This window comes from Lepidochelys kempii, chromosome 1 (assembly GCF_965140285.1).
Source record: "Lepidochelys kempii isolate rLepKem1 chromosome 1, rLepKem1.hap1, whole genome shotgun sequence".
Taxonomy (NCBI): Eukaryota; Metazoa; Chordata; order Testudines; family Cheloniidae; genus Lepidochelys; species Lepidochelys kempii.
In genome coordinates, this window is record NC_136380.1 from 255,481,127 (window position 1) to 255,504,396 (window position 23,270).

At 45.5% G+C, this 23,270-nt stretch overlaps 1 protein-coding gene across 3 annotated transcripts in view; it reads right to left on the reverse strand.

Moving 5' to 3' along the window:
• Positions 1–23,270, reverse strand: part of SYN3 (synapsin III) — a 279,590-nt gene that overhangs the window by 173,751 nt on the left and 82,569 nt on the right. For 2 of the 3 annotated variants that reach the window (XM_073324725.2, XM_073324735.2), the window contains exons 5-6: positions 21,560–21,716; positions 2,805–2,894 (exon numbers count right to left, since the gene is read on the reverse strand). The exons of the other annotated variant lie outside the window; for it this stretch is intronic. In XM_073324725.2, the coding sequence (XP_073180826.1) occupies positions 2,805–2,894; positions 21,560–21,716 (247 nt within the window). The remainder of the gene's footprint in view (positions 1–2,804; positions 2,895–21,559; positions 21,717–23,270) is intronic. 3 annotated transcript variants of the gene reach the window in all.

Sequence of the window (23,270 nt, forward strand, 5' to 3'; positions counted from 1 at the left end):
ACAGTTTGCCCAGCTCTGTTAGAAATATAAGTCCTGATGTGAGGGCAAGGCACATTCACATCTGTCCTGGAGCATCTTGGATGACAAAGTGTCCTCATAATTTGTTGATATGATTAAATGAAATCGGGCCTTACAAATTAATTTGACTTAAACTAGGACAAACTGTAGCCCAGTGTAAAGAACACACCATTCTCTTATCTGTCTGTCTCAGGAACTTATCTGGCCCCCATGACTGTAGCATCTGAGCACGCCACAGTCTAACATTTCTCCTTTGAAGTGCAGCAGTGCTATTATCACATGTTACAGATGGGGAATGGAAGTGTAGAGGGACTACGAGTCAGAACTTTAAAGGTATTAGGTGCCCACACATACAGATGCTTTGTGGGATTTTCATAAGCAGCTGGGAACTTTTTGGGGATTTTTGAAAATCCCACTAGGCATCTACCTACATGTTTAAGCACTTAAATACCTTCAAAAAATCTGCTCTCAAAGGAGTTACCAAAGGTCACACAAGAAATCTGTGGCAGATGAGGGGCTCAAACCCAGATCTCCAGAATCCCACAGTAGCACCCAAACAACTGGACCACAAAAGCTCTCTTTATGCCCCTGATTAAAGACCAAGGCAAGAGCCAGAAATATTGGACAAGCTGGAAAGATAAGCATCTTTTTCATATATGGTAAGAATGTCTCATCATTTGCAGTTTTTTACTCCAAAGTGAACCTAAAGACCCGCTGATAATGCAAGTGGGTGGCCTCCTTTGGATCACGTGACCTGTTTTCTAGCTCTGCAGCCACCAACCATAAAACTTTCCTCTGATTATACGGCATGCTAATCAGCCACATCATCTCTGGGCCCAGCCACCCCACAGTCAGATACCATAAAAAAGCCTGACACTTTGACCATTGGAAAAATAAAGCAACACGGAAGCACAGCTCAGTGGACTCAAACACTTTCCAAGACATGTGTCTCTCTCTTTGAGTAGATCTATATATTACCACCCAGCTTTGCTAACAATTGTGGAGGCTTCTTTCATTCTGTCAGACATTTATGAGTATGGGACGTGCCTTAGAATTATAGATATGCATATTTTCAGTATACCATAGAAATGCAGGGGAGGAAGCGACCTCCAGAAGTCATCAAGTCCAGCCCCCTAAGATAAAGCAGCACCTAAGTAAACCTAGACCATCCCTGACAGGTGTTTGTCCAACCTGTTTTTAAAAATCTCTAATGATGGGGTTTTCACAACCTCCCTTGGAAGCCTATTTCAGAACTTAACTATCCTTATCATTTGAAAGTTTTTCCTAATATCTAACCTACATCTCTTTGCTGCAGATTAAGCCAATTAAATATTGATCTACATATTTAAAGTGAAGATATCAATCAACATCCATAACACAATTAAATTACTGCGATTGATAATTTGCAATTAACAAAAGCAAATAAAAAATCTCAAAATAGAAGTTTGATAACTGCCTTATTGGATGTCCATTCATGTAAAAGATTATCTACAATATCTAACCCTTATATCACTACTAATCCTACCAATGAAGATTAAGGAAGAACCCAACTGGTTGGACTAGGGAAGTTGGTAGCATTGGTCTTATTAACAAAATTAAACAGACAAAAAATGGTGGAGGGCCCTATCTGGATACTGTTCGACTTGTCTTATGCATTTACAGCCCTGATATACTTAGCTGCAGTAAGCCTTCTAGCCTTATGACCTCTCAGTTGCAGGGCTGTGTACTGGCCTGTAAGAGGGATTTAGGTCAGGAGATATTGTATTATGAGTGTCATATGAGTAATTGAGGAAGGACACCAATTTTCATCTCAAAAGCAGGGCTGGCCCTAAACAGGCCACCAGCCTTGCACCTGAATTCAAAATGAACCCAGCTATACAAACTGAAAAGCAGGAGATAATTCAGATATGGGGTCAGGGCTCATAGACAGAAAGGACCATTGAGATCTTTGGGGGAGGCAGAAGGAGTCATATGTTCATGGATGCGTGTTGACCGTTGAGCTTCTCAAAGGGCCAGACTAAGAGTCGTCATGCCTCTGCCTAGGGTCAACCCCACTTGTGAGGGAAAACCAAAAGAAATACAACTGAGTTGTTTAAACACTCCCACTTCTGCTCCCTTCCCCAGGTTCAGAAGGAGACAGCTGCCCAGCACTCTTAGGAAGTCGCTGCCTTTAAGGAGCCCATGGAATGCCTAATTATTGTGCAGGTCTAAGGTACAGTATGTACTAGTTCACAGATAGGATGAATAAACACCAAGAGCAATTACGCTACAGCAAATTATGCAAGACAAACAGAATAAGAGCTCATGTTCAAAAACTCGAAACTGCTTCATTTAACAATCCAACAGCTGGTAAGTATGTCTAATAGATGGTAACCATGTGACAGATGAGACAAATCAACAGCAGCACAGCACTCTTTTGTAAGAAACTTCTGCTTCACCCCACATCTCTGATCGTCCTGCTCTTCTATGCATTAGGACGAGCGCAAAGACCAACTCAGCCACATCCAAACAGACCTGTTCCCTGTCTATGACAACCAGAGTCAGCAATTTATTTCTCACTCTTTCACCATCTGTGTCTTTCCAGGAACTGAGGGAAAAGGAAAGAGGCACCCAGGGACGTGTTCTATGCCTGCTATTTTTCTGCTAGTAATTTATTGTCTGTAAAGTTACAGATATTATTTAAATTGCCAGGGCTCCCAGAGTGAGTGATTCTTTCCACTCCCAACCACAGATTCGCTGCATCTTCCCCAACTAGATCATCATCAAAATAAACAAAGGACACTTACCATCTGCTTATGGCTTGGGAAGAATGTTTGCTCCACAAGAGGGAACTTCTCAGGACCCAGGGAGTTGAAGATTTTAATTAGCTGAGAGAACTAAAGAGAGAGAGAGTGTCTATTGTTTATTAGACAATAAACTAATGCTTTTAAAAAGTGCTGGTATGAAGGAGGGCTGGGGAATCACATTATCTTCTCCCACCCACCTTTCTGCAATTGACAATGGTGAAAAATATAGCATGCTAAGCTACCACTATCTCTCATGGGGTGCATAAAATTCATGCACTTGAGAGAAGGGAAGGAGTTAAGTGAAGAGACTGGAAGTGGACCAGCTTGCATTCAATTACAGATCCACTATAAACAGGTTTAGCTTTCACAGCACAGAAGGGCTGAGAGTAAAGAGAGGGCGGCTCTTCGTGAGAGTCTGGAGGAAAGGGCTTAAGACCCAAGCACTCCTTCGGTGTGTGTGTGTGACCGAAATAAGTAGTAGCCACTTATGTATAGCAACAAAACAAAATAAAACTCTCTCCCCCATGCAACCAAATAAAGGATTGGTGATGTTTCTTAAAAGGTATGAGAGTAATCAAAAGAGACACTCACTAGAAAGAGAGAGTTTTCTACATCAGTGACTCTCAACCTTTCCAGTCTACTGTACCCATTTCAGAAAGCTGATTTGTCTTAAGTAACCCCAAGTTTCACCCCACTTAAAATCTACTTGCTTACAAAATCAAACACAAAATACAAAAGTGTCACAGCACACTATTATGAAAAATTGCTCACTTTCTCGTGTTTATCATATAATTATAAAATAAATCAATTGGAATATAAATATTGTACATACATTTCAGTGTATGGTATATAGAGCAGCATAACCAAGTCATTGTCTGTATGAAATTTTAGTTTGTACTGACTTTGCTAGTGCTTTTCATGTATTCTGTTGTAAAACTAGGCAAATAACTAGATGAGCTGATGTACCTCCTGGAAGACCTCTGCATACTTCCAGGGGTACACATAGCCTGGTTGAAAATCACTGTTCTACACCATCCAATTTGAGTGCTGGGCAAAGAAAGCATGAACCTGATGTCTATCTCATATAAACATCTCTTGTGACTAGGTTCACTTGAGAGGGTCTGTCACCAATCTTACATGCATGTAGCATGATGCACACAGAATGAAATAGAAAAAAGTTCACCTCTTACTTCCCCATTTATCTTGGGGGTCAAAGGAGACATCATCCTAAGCGAGTTATTTGAGGAAAGCAGTGTGCAAAGTCTATGTTGGAAAGCAGAGTCCTCAGGAAGTACTTCATGCACAAGAGCTAACATGGTAAGCCAGGACAACACACACATAATTAACTGTTTATCATCAAGGATCACACACAGCTACACATGAAGCATCCCACAATGTGATAATCTGACAGTGGGATAACAGAGCTATTCTAAGTGAGCAGAGTCTTGATTTCTACCCACCTTCCACAACCTTATAATAATTTGTATCACAAGGAATTTCAACTCCAATTTGACAATCTGCAAATATCTACACACTATTACAGGTACAGGGCCAACCCACAACATTTTGGCACCTGAGGCAGGGAGCTCAAATGACGCCCCCATGGCCCCTCACTTAGACCAAAACTTTGAAAGGTCTCAGTTCTGCCTTCTTCCTGTTCTACTCCTCTCACGGTACTGCTCTGCTACCTACCCCAATAAAGGAGAACTAACAACTTAAAATGCCTTGTTCAAAAATTTTAAGTAACACTTAACTTTCAAACGCTCGAACAGCAAGTGTAACTTTTCTTGTCTGCGTAGTAAACACTGGCGTTTTTATCTGTTTGAATAATCAAAGTGGTGCTTTCTATGTCTTCTTGGTTGCAAAGATTTGAACTGCTTCCTGAAGGTCCACAGTCTGGGCCGGCTCATGCTCTATTGAAATGGTGGCAAGGCCGACCAGCCTCTCCTGTGTCATTGTGGAGCGTAGATGTGTTTTTATTAACTTCAGCTTGGAGAAGCTGCATTCTCCACTGGCAACTGTTACAGGAAGTGTTAGAAGTATGCGCAGAGCAACAAAAGCATTTGGAAAGAGGGTGGTCATTTTATTTGTGCACATATATTCCAGACCAGCCTTTGCAGTTGATCCTGCTGAAATGTATCTTGAAGGGGCTTTCAGTTCATCACCTAAATCACTCGCATCAATATTGCGCATGTCATCATGTGTCAACACTGTCTCTAGTGCCCTGCATTGCTGGTGTAGGTCTTCTTCAGGTATAGTGAGGAGTTTTGGAATATCCTACAAAATCCCAAATATACTGCTGTGTTCCTTGAGCTGCATGAAACATTCTTCAACTGACTGTATTGCACAATCTAGCACCTGGTTAAAGAATTCAACTTTGAATTGTTGTTTGGGGTCTCTTAGGGGATTATCCCGTACCTTGTAACCAAAATGTCTTCTTCAGTGACTCTTGTATTCTTGAATGGGTGGGAAAATAGCTTCAGTGTGAAGTTCCTCTACCAACTTCTGTGCACTCTTCGGAATGTTTTGAAATCCCTCATCTGACCGGAAAGACTGTAGGTATGACTTTGCTTTGTCCCGTTGTTCCGTTGCTCCAGATATATCAAGGTCAACACCTTGGAGTCTCTTGCTTACAATATTTATTTCAAACAGTATGTCATGCCACAACACTAAGCCACACAGAAATTTGAAGTTATGTATGTTTCTGGTGATTCCATTTCTCTCTGCCACTGTTCTCCCATCAACAGTTCCTGTCACAGCATTATCCTCCATAATGGCAAATATGGCATCATCTATCTTCCCAATTTGGTGTTTGATAGGCTTTATCGCCTCCACTCGACTTTCCCATCATGTGGCACTCAGTGGTTTCAGTGTCAGAGAGGATGTTCCCAGATGTTGCTTCAAAATTTGCCATCAATGAGTTGATGCAGAGAAAAATACATAGATGCTTTGAATTACATAAAAAAATTCAGCAGCCTCACTAGAAGCTGATGCTGCATCACTGACCACCAAGTTCAATGCATGAGAACTGCATGGGACAAAAAAGTCTCGAGGGTTTAACTCTCGGATCTGTGTCTGCACTCCTCTGTTCTTTCCTCTCATGTTGGCACCATTATCATAGCTCTGACCTCTCATGTCAGCTATCACAATTCCTATATCTTCCAGCTTTTTAAGAAGCACATTTGTCATACCAGCTCCTGTAGTATCATCAATGTCAATAAATTCTGGAAAATGCTCTCTGACAGTCACCATTGCAGGGACATTTTCACTAGGTTCTGTTGTTGTTACAAAACGTACCATTAAAGTCAATTGTTCCGTATGGCTGATGTCAGGTGTGCAGTCCAGAAGAACAGAGTAACATTTTGCTGACTTCAGATCTGCCACAATCTTCTGTTTGACTTTTGTTGCCAATAACTGTATGATCTCATTTTGAATGGTTTTTCCAAGGTAGTGGTGTGTGTACATTTCTTGGGTGGTGACTCTTCTTAGATGTTCCTGGAGTACAGCATCAAACTCAGCCATCAGCTCCACAATTTTAAGGAAGTTTCCATTGTTTGGCACATACAGCTGATCTGAAGTGCCATACAGTGCTAGGTTTTGGGTAGCAAGCATTCTCACAATGCCAATGAGCCTTTTCAGAACATTTTGCCAGTAAAGATACTCTGATGCAATCTTCTCTTGATGCTGATCATCTATGGTGGCCTTTAACCTTAGTCTCATCTCAAGTTCTTTCCTCCTATGGAATGCTCTCTGGTGATTTGCTGCCTTCTCATGGCATGCCAGATTTCTAGCCAGATTTTTCCAGTCCTTTGTTCCTGTAGAACCCAATGTGGCTGGAACATTAGATTGAAAGAGTTTGCAACAAAAACAGTATGCAGCATTCTGGGTTTTTGAGTACATAAGCCATGGCCTCTCCACTTTGTCACCATTGGGGATTTCACATCAGTAATGTGTTGGATGGAAACTTCTATTTTCATTGTCTTTGGGGAACATGAAGTTTTTCACTTGCTGTGGCCTATGCAGTACAAGGAAGTCCCTCAGGCTACTGCTCAAGTCCTGGATCATCTAGACTTAAGGAACTAAACTCAGCAGCAGCTGTTTCTTGCGCCTCCACTACACTCTTCTCTGATCTACACTTTTCTTCAGGAATGTGCGTGTGTAAGGGGACTGTTGCCCCCTTACTAATGTTCAGTGGGGGTGTTTTAGTTGCTAGCTCCCAGTACTAAAAGGGGGGTTGATGGGAAATCAGGACCCTGAGACTGACAGTCCCCAGGAACAATGGGGAGAGGCCAATACTCCAGGTCAGCCTGAATGACAGGACGGGCAGGCTAATCAGGGAGTCAGGAGGCCAGGGCGGTCCCGTCCTCCGTGTGAGCTGGAATTGCCTGGGTCAGACAGAGTGGGGCTGAGCTAAAGAGAAAGCAAGGGTCCAAGCTAAGCTGGGGAGCAGAGCTGTGCCAGATCCAGAGGGACCAGAAAAGCAGCCCAGAGAGAGCAGACCCTGCCCTGGGAGCAGAGCTGCAGCTCCAAAGCCAGAGGCACAGCCCAGAGAGAGCAGACTTGCCCTGGGAGGAGAGCTGCAGCAACCAGAGCCAGAGTGGCCAGAGAAGCAGCCCAGGAAGCAGGTCAGTGCTGGGAGCAGAGTCACAGAAGCAGCCTGTGGAGCAGACCTGGCCTGGGAGGAGAGCTTGTAGCAACCAGAGCCGGAGGGGCCAAGAAGCAGCCCAGGGAGCTGGAGGCAGAGCAGCAGCTGTGGTGAGGCAGAGTGGAGCAGGAGCCGGAGCAGTCCAGAGCCGGGTGTCATGAGCAGCTGGGGAGAGCGAGGGGGGACCCTGGGCAATGGGCCCAGCGCAGGGAGACACCTCAGCCAGGAGGCTCTGCAGGCCAGACTCGGAGGGGGATTGGTAACCCCGACAGGGTGGAGGCAATGTTAGAAAGAAGGGCCCTGCCACGTAGAGCCTGAGACCGTGTGGCCACCAGCAGAGCAAGTGTCCAACTCGCAGCATCCCTACAGCACAGCCAGGGCCTGAGAAGGAGGCCTGGGACTTACAAGGAACAGACTGTGAACTGCCCGGACATTCCAGAGACACTGTTTGTGATGTTCCCTGCCACAGAGCGGGGTGATGTTTCCTTTAACCTTTCCCATTTTCCCTTATTCTTTTTAAAATTAATTGTTGATTAAATAACTTGCATTTGCTTTAACTTGTACGTAATGGTCAGTGGGTCAGAGAAGTGCCCACTGCAGAGAGAGTACCCCGGAGTGGGGACACCCTAGCCCATCCTAGGTGACCACAGCAGAGTTGGGGGTCGAGCCCCCGCCCCAGGAATCCTGGGCCCAGCCTTGTTGGGGTTACAAGGACTCTGCCAGACAGGAGCGTGGAAGGGGAGTCCTCAAGGGCAGGGAGGCCACTGGGTAAAAGAAGTGGGAGTGAGGACTCAGATCCTTTCGCTAGCCCACTTCACCGGGGTAGTGCAGAAGCCAGAAAAGTTCCCCACAATAGCAGGACTATTCCCCCGCTTCCACATGGTTACATCCATTTGAGATGGAGATATGGATGTTGCAGTAGCTGCCAGGTCACCTGCGCTCTGACTAACTGGAAGATCAGGCATCTCCTCACCACCCTCATCCTCACTGGGGCTGAAAGGCTCACCGTGAACATTTGTGTCTATGTATCTCAGGAGAGCTCCTTCCCGCTTAGATAGAAAAGATTCCTTTGCTTTCTTTCTTTTTCTGAATGCTCTGGGGCGTTTTCTTCTGTCACTCATGACTGCAGTTCTGTGCCAGCTAGTGTGGCTCTCAACACTCAATTGAAGGGGACAAATAAGCAGGCTGGTAACAGGGCCTGAGTGAGGGAAGATATCACCATCTTAAGGGCCTAACTGGCTCCTGCTACTTCAGTTGACTGCCTGTTCTCCTCAAGTGGGTTCAGGGAAGCAGCAGGAAACAGGAAGCTCCCTGAGAAGCTGGTGTTAATCAGTCCAGGCTCCTGGGGGTGCTAGAGAGGTACATAAGAGGCTCCTCCTCCTCTCTCTCCTTGCAGCTCCTGCTGCTTTCTGTTATTCCCTCTCACCTTTTCTCCTGCCTGCCTGTTATGTCTCTTGTGCCCTCCTTCCTCCAGCACAGCACTCCACCATCTCTGTGCATCTCGAGCAGAGAGAATACATATGCACCAGCAGCAGACACAATTTTCTACACTCTGGGTCCTAGTGGCGCCCCCCACAGTCTGGCACCTGAGGCGGCTGCCTCCATTCGCCTCATGGTAAGGCCAGCCCTGTACATGTACAGTCTTCTGCCTGCTGTAAGTTGCATATACAGCACACTCCCTTATCTTTCTCTGGTAAAAGAAAAAATCTAATATTTGAAAGGTGGGTATGCAAGGCTGTGGCACTCAAAGAGTTAAGACATGCAAGTTCCTTGAGGCAAAAGAGACAGATTTTATGGAGGACAATATGCAGATACGACTAGGAGATGAAAGGAGACAGTAACAGGAGAAACATCATTGAAATTGCTTATGGAAGGATCTTCTGGATGATCTATGTTCCTTGTGACTGAGATTCATGTATGTAGCCACCTTGCAGTGTGCCTAAAGCACCTCACTAGGTGCTATAAGCACCATTCTAATAGGCAAGCTCCTTTTCAACTAGGTAGCAGTGCTGTTATTGACAGTCAGGACTGGTGATGTTGCAGAAAGAGGACTGCTTACTTCTCTTAATTCAGCGATTTCTAAGTTGAGATGAATCTCTTAGATATCAATTTTCATGGGTATTTAGAGAATTTACTTGTCGAGGCCTGCTGCAGCTGGGAGCAAACATCTCAATAATTCTAGCTACTGCTGACACACGTACCGGGGGCTTGGCAGAATTCAATTTTTTTTTATAATGCTGATGGAGAATATCAGTGTTTAGTTTTAAGTACCTTTTTAAATTTTCGTCTATTTAAATGTTCAGTTCCAGGAAATTATGAGGGAAGGCTATTGGGAGGTCAGATAATTTTTTAATGACAGGACACACTGAGATTCTAAAAGTTAAAGTTTATAACCATTAAACAAAAAACTGTCAACATCACATGTCAAAATATACAAAGTAAATACACTTAAATCAAACTTTAATAAGTTCTCAAGCAGAATTTTTCTTACTTTGCCTACCCGTACATTAACAACCATGAAAATATTTTTTTAATTTGGTTTGTGCATGTATGGTGAAATTGACGTCATCAACATTTACCAATAAAAATCTAATCCTTCAAAGCAGAGTAATATGTAATCAAACCCAGGGCTAAGGAATTTGCAAATAGAATTTGCAAATAGAACTCTGCACAGAGATTCACAAACTGAAGCCCGAGGTTCAATTCACAGGGCTTGAAAGTAAGTCAACTCCCATAGGTTCTTTTAGAGAAGTTCAGTTAACTTAACCCTCTATTATGGGGAAAGTTCAGTTGTGGAAGGTTCTTATTGCAACCACACAATAACAATTTCACAACAAACCTTGGGATCCCCTCATCCTGAAGGAGACATTTCCAAGTTCCAGGACTGGTTGGGGGAAGAGGATAGCTGTTCAAGGAATAACGGACCCAGAGCATGGGGAGAGGAAAGTCCTTTAGCTTCTCAGCAGTGTGTTTGCTGAACTTTCACGAGCATAGGCTGAGGTTCATAATGCCTCAAGTTGCAATTCCAAGGCTCTGTTCAAGACAATGTGAGGTCTGATGAAAGTATGTTGTGCAAGTCTACTAAGTACCTTCGTTTGGGTTCCCTTCACAGCATTGCAATCACTGGACCACCTTAGCAAACATTTCTGTTTACTAAAGTGAGCTGTAGCTCACGAAAGCTTATGCTCTAATAAATTGGTTAGTCTCTAAGGTGCCACAAGTACTCCTTTTCTTCTTGCACGTCCTGGTGAAGAGAGCATTTTGGAAATTAAAGGATGATTCCTGTATGAAAAATCCTGCCAGTTTGTAAAAAACAGTCTGAAGGCCATGTGCCAGACACATACTGAAATGGCAGTTGCCCTTAGATTTGTAGGCACACAAAGATTTCCTTTTCTAAATTGTGTGGGATGAAATTCAGTGTTTGAGAAAATCCAGAAATCTTCCATCGGTGGCATAGTCACACCACTAGTACCATCACCCCCTTGGGCACATCAGCAGATAAGAGGAAAAATTCCATGCCTAGAATAATTTTTGTTGGCAACGAGGGTGTTGATCTAGAGGAAAGAGGACAGATTGCGTCTCTTAACTATTTGAACTACCCCTGCACATCCCAGAGAAACAAAACAAAATACTGTTTTGACTAGCAAAGTGAGAAAACAGAACTTAAAAGTTACACAAAGTGACATGGAGACACAGAGAGAAAGATCAACACACTGGCGAGAGAGACACATGCACCACAGTGGGTGCACACACAGATCTACAAACACAGACACAGAGATGCTGTATACATGTTACCCTACGAAAATAACTAAAGCTATTGAATAATTGCCTGGCTGACATATGGGGTATTTGCTTGTTAGTTTGCCTTCTTTTTGAAGCCTTAGGTATTGGCCACTGCTGTAGTAATGGGTGTGATACACACATGCTGGTAAAAGACTGAACTTTTTTTGCCCACCCTCGCCATTATAAGATGGGTCAGAATTGCAAAAAATTTACATCTTTCATATTGATCTCAGTAGCAAATGTTACATGTGTGATAGGCACTATACTGTACAAGAGACACCAATGGATTAACCCAGTACAGCAACTCTTATCTTCTTGCTTAGATATGAACATAAGAATGGCCACACTGGGTCAGACCAATGGTGCATCTAGCCCAGAATCCGGTCTTCCAACAGTGGCCAATGTCAGGTGCTTCACAGGGAACGAAACGAACAAGTAATCATCAAGTGATCTATCCCGTTGCCTATTCCCAGCTTCTGGCAAACAGAGGCTAGGGACACCATTCCTGCCCATCCTGGCTAATAGCCATCGATGGACTTATCCTCCATTAATTTATCTAGTTCTTTTTTGAACCCTGTTACGGTCTTAGCCTTCACAACATTCTCTGGCAAGGAGTTCCACAGGTTGACTGTGTGTTGTGTGAAGAAATACCCCCTTTTCTTTTAAACCTGCTGCCTATGCATTTTGTTTGGTGACTCCTAGTTCTTTTGTTATGTGAAGGAGTAAACACTTTCGTATTTACTTTCTCCACACCAGATCCTTGACACTGATGAGAATAGGTCAAGTATCCTCCCTGTATGTGTGTCCTAAATTAAGAGGAATGTTATTGTCAGCCATTCAGCTAGCTTATTCCTTGCACTAAGGGCCCATACTTACTCATAGTCAGTAGTACCTCAGTGCATAAGTAACCCCATGGATTTCAATGAGATCACATACAGAGCATAGGACTACTCAGTGTACTCATGGGTGGCACAATCTGGGCCCTTACTAACCCTACACAATCATGCATGTGCAGTAATATGGCATGCCTAAGCTAGCTGGGCTTGTCTATGTCAAAAGTTACTGCAGTAGGAAGAGCTTAAAAAGAAAAGGACAGGTGGATCTTAAGGCTGAGGGTAAAATTTTCTAACATGGCTAAGAGTACGCCTACACAGCAACTAGACATCTGCGGCTGGCTCATACTAGCCGATCTGAGCTTGGGCTGCAGGGCCGTTTTACCGCTGTGTAGACTTCCAGGCTCAGGCTGGAGATCGGGCTCTAGGAGTCCGCAAGGTGGGAGGGGGTTCCAGGGATCGGGCTCCAACCCAATCCCAGAAGCCTACACAGCAGTCAAAGAGCCCCACAGCCTGAGCTCCGCAAGCCCGAGTTGGCTGGCATGGGCCAGCTGTGGATTTTTCTTTGCTGTGTAGACATACCCTGAGTCACCTAGGAGCCTAAATCCCATTGAAAGTCAATGGCACTTAGGCTAAGTGATTCAGAAATTTTTACTCTGAAGCTTCAGATCTCCCCCACCTTGTGAAGAGGTGTAAGCGGTCTTACAAAATTGTGGATATTACTGCACATCATTACCCTGTATGAAATCCTGCGAAGTTTTGTACTGTAGCTTTTATAACACAGCGATTGTTGCAATTGGCTAATGCATCCTGACTGGTGTGGTTATACCAAAACTTTTACATAATTCCAAGATCCTGAAAATTCATTTTTTTGTTTAGCCTCTGTGAAATAGCTATTTTCACTTTAAAAAGTTCAAATTATGCATGTTGTCAATGCAAATTAATTTTCCATCTCTCTAAAAAAAATTGTTTTGAAATACTGAAAAATTCACAATTATCATTCAAAAATGAGCGTATTTTTCAGCCTCAATTCACTCAGTTGTGGAGGAATCATTACAGACTGTTGAGGGAAAAACCCCACAAAATTGTGAAACTTCTCATGAAATTGGATCATGTTTGAAAATACAAACAAAATGTGAAAAACCTCATTGCCTAACATTAGGTAATTTCATTTTTCACCCCCCCCCCAGCCCCGCCTACAGTTATGTCTACCCAGTAAGTTTCCAAAAACCTTTGCCAAACAGATTCCTCCTTTCAGGATGCCTATTTTGCAATCAAAATGAAACAAGGGAAAAATATCTATCCCCAAGAAAAGCTGTTGGTGTCTGTCTCTTGTTTTCTAGCTATCATAAAATCTTTTGATTTCACTGCCAGAGAAGCTCTCAGTAATCAAAGGCAAGACAGAAATGCATACCTGAGCCAGCTCCAACCAGATAAAGTCACTAGCAGTGCCAAATGGCAGTTTGAGATCTTAGATTAAGTAAATTGCTTTGTGGATTTCGGTTTCTTTGTTTTGTTTGTGTAACAGGGTGCACTCACCTCTCATGAGCAGGGCTGGATTAACGCAGGGGCTTTAGGGGCTGCAGCCCAGGGCCTTGGGCTAAGGGGGGCCCTGCAGGCCCGGATACGGCCCGCTGCTTCTTTTCATCTGGCCCGCTAGCATGCCCCTGCCGCCCCTAGGCGAGGGCATTCAGGGAATCTCTGTGTGCTGCCCCTAGCAACAGCTCCGCAGCTCCCATTGGCTGGGAACTGCGGTCAATGGGAGCTGTAGGGACAGCAGCTGCAGGCACAGGCAGTGTGCATCACACAGAGCGGCCTGGCCCCTCCGCCTAGGGGCTGGCCATGCTGGCCACCTCTGGAAGCGGAGCAGCATGGAGCCAGGGATCCTGCCTTAGCCCCACAGCGCCACTGACGAGGAGCTGCCTGAGGTAAGTGCTTCCCAGCCGGAGCCTGCACCCCAACCCCCTACCTCAGCCCAGAGCCCCCTCCTGCACCCAAACTCCCTCCAAGACCCCACACCCCAACCCCCTATCCCAGCCCTGAGCCCCCTCCCACACCCAAACTCCCACCCAGAGCTCACACCCCAAACCTGCTGTCACACCACAACCCCGGTCCCATCCCTGGCCCAACTCCCATAGTTGGAGCTGCACCCCCACCCACACTCCAATCCCCTGCCCAGCCCTGAGCCTATTTCCACACTCCAAACCCCCAGGGGCCCCACAAAATCTAATAGCTCCAGCCGACAGGAGAGTTAATCCAGCCCTACTCGCAAGCGCCCCCTGGTGGAGCGCATATGCCTGCACACTCTGTGTGTTCATGGTGGGTCTTCGCTGACTCAGCCCTCCAGCCGAATCACACACAGTCTGTGTACTAAAAGCAAAGCAAACACCTTCTGGGATACAAATCCAACAGGGGCCTCTCTCAGTGCCCTCTGTAACATCTCTCTCAAGTTGTCTGGAATAGAGCAGTGCCCCAGGGCTCCTTCCCTGGAGGCAACATCTTCGCCCTCTCAGGGACTCTCTTCAGCTGGGCCACTACAGTTCAGTTCCCCTTCTGAGGTGCCTCAAAGTCCATGCTACTTTCCCAGTGGCTGGTGGGGGGAACCCAGGCCCAACCTCTACTCTGGGTCCTAGCCCAGGGACCCTATAAATAGCAACCATCTGCCACATCCCTTTAACTCAGGGGTGGCTAACCTTAGCCTGAGAAGGAGCCAGAATTTACCAACGTACATTGCCAAAGAGCCACAGTAATACGTCAGCAGCCCGCACGATCAGCTCCCCTCCCACCAGCACCTCCTGCCTACCAGCAGCCCTGCATCTCACCACCTCCCCCTCCCTCCCAATCAGCTGTTTCGTGGCATGCAGGAGGATTTGGTGGGGAGGAGCAAGAGCATGACAGGCTCAGAGGAGGGAAGTGGGGGCACCCCCCCCAGCACATCGGGAAGTTGGCACCTGTAGCTCTAGCCCCAGAGTCCATGTCTATATGAGGAGCCGCATATGGCTCCGGAGCCGCAGGTTGGCCACCCCTGCTTTAAATAAACAGCATTGCTGCTACAATTCCCTGGGCCACTTCTCCATGGCTCCAGCACATTCTTCACCCTTACATCAAGGCCTTGCCCTGGTGGAGTCCCAGTAGCCAACCCAGAGCTAATTCATGTTCCCCTCAGCCTCTGCCAGCACGGCTATGTCCAAGGTCCTGTAGCTTCCTCAGTCAGCCAGGTGCATCCTCCACTCTCCTCCAGATCCAGCAAGGAACTGAACTCACCCTGGCCCTGCAGCTTTTCTTATACTAGCCTGCTGGGCCCCAGTTGGCTGCTTCCCACACAGCCACTCTAGGCAGCTTGGCAGACCTCTCTACTGTCCTTTTCTGGGGTGGGATGTGGCAGGGCCACTAGGCCTCCAGTAGGGGGCCTCAGGGGCCTAGTCCACCCCGTCATAGTTTGTTTGTATTTTGGGGGTAGGTGGTGGGGAAAGAGGGGTATTTCAAAAAAGTGTTTAAGTGGTTTCCTTGACTTTTCTGGGACTGCTGGGGTTGGAGGAGACAGTATTCACCCAGCGTAAAGCAAGGCAGAATCAGGCCCAGAATAGCTACAGCAGAGGCAATGGCAGAGCCAATTTCTCCCACACAGTTCTGGCAGCCAGCTTCATTTTGTAAGGCACTGATTTGTTTCTTTTCTTTTCTTTTAGACTTCTAAAAATATGCCCGTCACTTTCATCTCTAGGATCTTTCATCTCTAGGATCTTGCACACACAGAATTACGAAAATGAGTTGACACATGCCAACTAAACTTACCCAGTCTCAACCCATGACTCAAACTGAAGGCACAAATGTGTCACACCATCACCTTCCCCAGAAAAAGCCAATGTCAACAAATGGGCTTTTCACCAGGCCCCAAAAGTCAACAATCTCAGGCTGTGTCAGGCCAACAGTGGAAGCCAGCTTCAAAGTCAAGGGCCTTGTATTGAAAATGCCTTCTCAGAAGCCCTAAGTATTCAAAATTAGGGAGGTGATTTCTCTGGCAGGGAGGACCCAGACTATATAGAGCTTTATAGATCAGTATCAGCCCCTTGAATTGCAGCTTGAAGACAACAGGAAGCTAATGTTATTTATTGATCATTTGTATCAATTTACTGCTGATGACACTGCTAAGCAAGAAGGCCATTACACCCTGCACCAGGCCTGCCTAAGGCGTGTCTATATTACAAAGTTTGGTCAACTTAAGTTATGCTGGCTTTCAGCTGATGACATTTGTAAGTCACTTGGGTGGTGCGTGCACACACACTTGGCTGTTTGCATCAGTGCTGCACATCCTCACCGCATGCAGTTGTGTCAATAGAAGATGCGGTGCACCACAGTAGGTATCCCAGTGTGCCTTGCACTGCTGTCCAGTGTAATGCCTTGTGGGACATTTTCGCAGTGCTTTGTGGGATACCAGCAATTCACCCAGGGATTTGTGGGAACTAGGAGTTAAGTTCCCACAATTTCACTTTCTCCATCCCGTACTGCTTATTCCATCCCATAATTTTCACACCTTTTTAAGGTGCAACAGGACTTTTCCAAAAGCTGCAAGCAGGGACATTCTTCCCTGACTGATGCATTCACATTAGTAAGGTTGAAATGCCAGTGGTGATGCTGGGGGACCTAGCCTACCCCATGCTCACCTGGTTCATGAAGCCGTACACTGGCCACCTCAATAGCACTGAGAAAAGTTTCAGCTGCCAGCTAAGCAGGTGCAGGATGAATCTTGAATGAGCATTTGGTCAACTCAAAGCTCACCGGTGATGTTTAATGGCTAGAGTGCCCCTTAGCAAGGCAAGCATTCCAAATGTTATTGCTGCATGTTATGTATTACACAATATGTTGTGAAATGAAGGGAGAGGCTACTGGCAAGGTGGAGGGGTGAGGTGGACCAGCTCTCTGCTGAATTTGAACAGCCAGGTACAATTAGAATTGCCAATCATGGAGCTATGCAGTACAGAGAGGCCTTTAAAGATCATTTTAACAGTCAGCCACAGTGGCGTTGTGTCATGCTTTTCGGAACTTGTGTTCCTTCACGTGTACAGACCTAGAGTGTGGGTGGTTTAGTGATTCTTGTTATTAATTTTGTAAGGCGGCATGTCTGCTTGGTGCAAACTAATAAATATACTCTGAATTTCAAAAACTAAAACTTTATTGTGCACATATACACAGGAAACAAAGTGTAAATAAACAAGTTAAAAACATTTTAGCATCACTGTCAGGTGAGCCATATTTATCACAAACAAGTAAAACAATAAACATACATGTTTACATATTAAAAACATACAACAATGTTTCATTCATGGTAAAAATAAGTAGTGCACTGAGCTTGTTGGCTGATCCTGTAGTTATCACTGGTCAGTGTAAGTATATGATTCTCCTCATTCTCCCCTGGCATGGAGGAGTAGGGTAAGGGTTCATACCATGCTGCCACCTGTTTTGCTGGGGGGTACAAAGAGCAGCCACCAGGATTTTTCCATGGAATGGAAAGGCTGATGTGTGCAGGGTCTTTGGGCATTTACCTCAATAATGTTCTGCAACATCAGTGTGTGTTGTCTGAGCACTTTCCAATTCCTGTCTCTATCCCTTTGCCTCTCCTCCAGCATCCAGTCTCTCTCTGCCTGGCCCTTCACCCAGCTCTTGGCCGTTCAGCCCCTCCAATCCGTGTTCACAGTCTGCAATCGTAGAGGACTGGAGGATCTCACTAAACATAAAACATCTGGGTCCGAGGTTCAGCAGGCAGGGAGGGTTCACCTCTCAAGGCTACCATAAAAGAGGCTGCTGTTAAAAACAGAAAGAGACATTGTTAGATTTACACTTGCAAGAGAAAGGGAAATTTCCTTACTTTATTCCCATGAAGACCTCTCATAAATAACATGAACTCTTTCTTTAGCTTTGAAGTGCCTTGTTCTGGCACCACTCTGCAGCTCAAGACATGGTGAGTTTGGACTAGCAGGTGAGAGAGGGGAAACTGTGGCACCAAAGGTTTAGACGGTGGGTGCCCCAGGGTACAAATATAGGGAAAGTGCAGTAAATGTTGCCCATATTTTCACAAGCAGTGGTGATTTTGGCTGATATTTCACTTCTGAGGATGACAGAGACACAGAGAATACAGCTGCGACTGGCGTCCCAAAGCCAACCTGGCCTGTAGCTGACAGGGTTGCAGAGTATCTCCATGAAAGTTAATTCAAATCTGTTACAGAGGAAAAAAGGGACATCCCTGTTCAGATTAACAGAGTACTCTGCATGGAAAAGCAAATGCTGCCTCTACCTCTATCTGAGCACAAGAGAGTGGTTTATTGTGGACTGTGTAATTTGGACTGCTATGCTCATCTGTTGGAAATGATTTCCTAAGGTAGTAGTTGATTGAAGTGGCAACTATGTATGCATTCCAAAGCATGAACTTTAATTGGATACCCCATGCAAGTAAAGCGAGGAATCAAAAGTTAATGCCTTTGTTCTCTAAATGTGCAGGTGGGATGAATGCCATTTGTAAGCAAGGCAGAAAGGAAGAGGTAGGGGAGGCTTTGGTCACTGAAAAGAGAAACAAACATGCTTATATGGAATAATGCATCTATAGACTAACCTGAGCTCCTTTCCCCTTCATCACTGGGCTCATCGGTGCTCGCCTGGCAGGATTGGCTTGATTCCACTAGAGTTTTGAAGAGCTCCTGGCTCACCACATGGTGTGTGTCCCCCACTTCCTCTTCTTCAGGGGTTTCCACTCCCAGCTCTCATGAAGTGTCCACAGCCACATTCAGGGTGCCGGTGGGGTTCTCACCAAGTTTGTCAAGCAGTTTGTTGTAGAAATGGCAGGTTTGCGGGATGGCCCCAGTGCTGTCGCTCTCTCTCACCTTCTGATATGCCTGCTGAAGTTCCTTGGCTTTCACCCAACATTGATGCTCATCCTTTTCATGCCTCAGGTTTCTGATGCTCTGTGTGATCAGCACGTAGACGTCTACATTGCTTTGATTGGTCCTTAACTGGACTTGCACAGCCTCTTCTCCCCATAGTCTGGGGAAACCCAGGACGTCTGCTCTGCTCCAGGCAGGAGCACATCTAGGTGTAGCTCTCTCTGTCTGTGCTGAGCCAGTATGGCCAGACACTCACTATGGCCAGCTAGTAGGTGTGAGCGCCAAGGTGGGCAACCAGGAAAAGGCATTTCAAAGACACACAAAGGTTTTTAAAGAGGGAGTAGACTTCCAGTCTCTGGGATCCCTGCCAGTGGAGTTCAAAGTTGTGATCAGAGTGGTCGTTATTGCAGGGGAAAGGGACATGATGGTACAGCTGCTGGAGGACTATTAGGGTTGAGCAAGTAATTCAGTGTCTACACTAGCACTACGCTGATGGAAGTAGGGGTTGATTTTGGCTCTGCATCATTGGGGGGCAGGGTTATTGTGTTGATGTAATGGGGTGCCTGCATTGACAGCAGACAAGCTTAGGTGTAGATGCATGCAAAAAAAAGTTGAAACAAGTCGACTCAGGTCGGCCTAACTTTGCAGTGTAGACCCAGCCTAAGCGGGCTTTAAGTGTCCCCTCATTTACAGCACACTATAATCATCAAGACAGGAAGTCACACAGGCAGCAATAACAGTGAGTAGTACGTGCAGATGAAAGACACACATGGTCTCTGATACCATCTGGAATAGCCTAGGATCCAGAGATGCCTCTAAATCATGGGTGGGTAAACTTTTTGGACTGAGGGTCACATTGGGGTTCCGAAACTGTATGGAGGGCTGGGTAGGGAAGGCTGTGCCTCCCCAAACAGACTGGCCCCCACCCCCATCCACCCCCTCCCACTTCCTGCCCCCTGACTGCCACCCTCAGAACTCCCGACCCATCCAACCCCCCCTGTTCCTTTTCCCCAGACCACCCCCTCCCGGGATCCCCCGCCCCTAACCACACCCCTGGAACACTACCCCTTATCCATCCCCCCCCACTCCCTGTCCCCTGACTGCCCCAACTCCTATCCACACCCCCGCCCCGCACATACCCCTGGGGGTACACAGAGATCTTCCAGGGGGTACATCCACTCATCTAGCTATTTGCCTAGTTTTACAACAGGCTACATAAAAATCACTAGCAAAGTCAGTACAAACTAAAATTTCATACAGACAATGACTTGTTGTAGACTGCTCTGTGTACTACACACTGAAATGTAAGTACAATATTTATATTCCAACTGATTTATTTTATAATTCTATGGAAACAATGAGAAAGTGAGCCATTTTTCAATACTAGCGTGCTGTGACACTTTTGTATTTTTAGGTCTGATTTTGTAAACAAGCAGTTTTTAAATGTGGTGAAACTTGGGGGTACACAAGACAAATCAGCCTCCTGAAAGGGGTACAGTCGTCTGGAAAGTTTGAGAGCCATTGCTCTAGAGTGGACATTGGGAAGTCCCTCTCCCCACAACCCCATACACAAACAGTGGAAATTGAAGTCCATAGTCTCTATGCCCCTCAGATCCAGAACTGTGCAGGGGAGAATCCCATCCATGAGGCCCAACCTCTTCCCCCCAGCTATATAAGCTTGGGGAAGAGAAGCCAACATAGAGGAGCAGAGACAAGCAGCTGCAGCAGGAACCTACGGACTCAGAGAGACCATCATCTGACTTTTTACAACTTTTACTCAGGATAGTCTTTCCCCTCTGCTGACTGACTGTTTGTTATCTCACCTATTTACCTCAGCCTCACTCCACCTGTCTTCCATACTCCCCTTCTTCCCATTACTCTAACCTCCTCCCTTTCATGGGCCCGCTACCTTTCCTCTCTCTTTTCTCAATTAATCCCCTTCCAACAAACCCCACCCCCCAAATTAGAAACAAAAAACAAAAACAAAAATAATACCCCCTGGCACCAACATGACATTTGCAAATCACTGCATTGTTCACGCTGCTCATATGTAATATCCCTTCCCCACAATACTTTGTCTTGTCTATTTAGATTGTAGTCTTTTTGGTGCCTTGTTCTATGTTTGTACAGTGCCTGGCACAATGGGGCATTGATTTTAGCTGGGGTCTCTAGGCGTTACCATAATACAAATAATAGTTATAAAATCATGTAATCCCTTTTATGAATCACTGTCTATATATCCGCTAGAACAGGGTATGCTGATGGTTCATACAAGTTAAGATCATGCCTGGGCCAGCCCAGTGACCTAGCAGTATTGGTTTGTACTGCTACAAAAGAGATCTAGATTTAACTGCTGCTGTTGTCTCCCATGCAGAATCTGGGACTGCTGAAGACGCCTTGTAGTTAGGGCAAGGTTGTTACTCAGAAGTAAGTTGGACAGGTTGATAAAGGAGCAATGTTGGCAGGCTCCCAAAGGAGTCCCAAAACAACTCTCTCAGGCTAGCCGAGTGGTGGCTGCAATGGGAAGGGAAGGGCTCCCATTAGAAAAACTGGAGTCTGACTTTGGAGCTCCATCATTTTTCTGACCCAGTGCTAACGTAATAAACCTGGGTTATCACCTACCACCCAGGGCTTGCTGCAAAAGTTGTAGATGGAGTAAAGGGAGTTGACACTATGGACTCCACCATACTGCAGGCCGATGATGAGGCTGCGGAAGTCCTCTCCTAGTGCCATACTGTATGCATGTTGTCGAATCAGAACAAAGTCAGGCTTAAAGGACCTAGAAGACACAATTAGAGTGATTTTTTAAAAAAATAATCAGCAAGGCTCCTTTTCTTTCCCTCTTTTGCTTCCATCCTCCCCCATTTTTGCTCTCCTTCAAATAGGTGGAATCTTCTCAGGCCACAGCATTGTATCAATTACACTACAAAGAAAAACCTAGTGATAAAAAAAAAAATTAAAATCCTACATAACCACGAGCACAAGGGCTTAGAAACTCTCCAGACAGATTTGCCAGTTTCCATTTCAGACAGGCTCACACAGGAACAATCTATAACAGAAGCCAAAGATCATAAATTCTCTGGTGGGGTGGGGAAATTCTCCCCAGTAATTCCAATAATTCTCTTTTGAAAATCTTGGCCATATTTGGTGACCCTTGTTGCAATGTGCTGCACAGATGAAGGAGGGAAAAGATTGTTTTCTAACAATGGGACTGGGTATGGAAATGAAGCCCACTGGATGGGAAGATCATGCACATATTTCCAAAGATATCTCACACATCCAGGCATCCCCACACATTTCCTTTCACTCACAGACCGCAACGCATATTGGACACAGATCGCTAGAACATCAATACCCGGGGATCATACACTGCAACATAATTAACAAATTTTCAGAGTGCCCATCCAGTGATGGGGCTCACTGCATGAGCAATCAGCTCATTATCCTAGCCAAGACTCGCCATGGGATCTTTATGATTCCAAATGTAGCAACTCTCTAACCAAACTGGAGGCCCTCCACGGTGAGGCAGTAGGAGATAGCTTAGGCATCAACCAGATGGAAATAATTCCTTTGCATACTGTATCTTAGGGCCAATTCAAAGCATTTGGAAACAGCAGTTGGAAAGGCTGCCCGAAACAGAGTTCAGCAGTTGTACTTGAATGCACTGGAGAGACTTTTCCATTGACTTCGGGGTCTATTTTACATTTAAACAAAGTTTGCATCAAGGGCATTGGAAAAACTTCCAGATTGCATTAAAGTTCTTAAGAGAAATTAGTTCTGTCCCCAGGACCCATTACCTCATTGACTTTGAACATTTTCCTTGCTATGAGACTATAATTTCAATCCTTAGGATGTATTGAACTGGAACTCTTTTGGTTTTATAGTCCCAACTTATATTTCCATCGCTCTGGCTGGGAAATCTGAATTCATAGATACTAAGGTCAGAAGGGACCATTATGATCATCTAGTCTGACCTCCTGCACACCGCAGGCCACAGAATTTCACCCATCCACTCCTGTGAAAAACCTCTTACCTATTAGAAGAGAATCCTCCAGCAAGTGACCCGTGCCCCATGCTACAGAGGAAGGCGAAAAACCTCCAGGGCCTCTTCCAATCTGCCCTGGAGGAAAATTCCTTCCCGACCCCAAATACAGCGATCAGCTAAACCCTGAGCATATGGGCAAGATTCACCAGCCAGATACTACAGAAAATTCATTCCTGGGTAACTCAGATCCCACCCCATCTAACATCCCATCACAGGCCATTAGGCCTATTTACCATGAATATTTAATTACCAAAACCATGTTATCCCGTCATACCATCTCCTCCATAA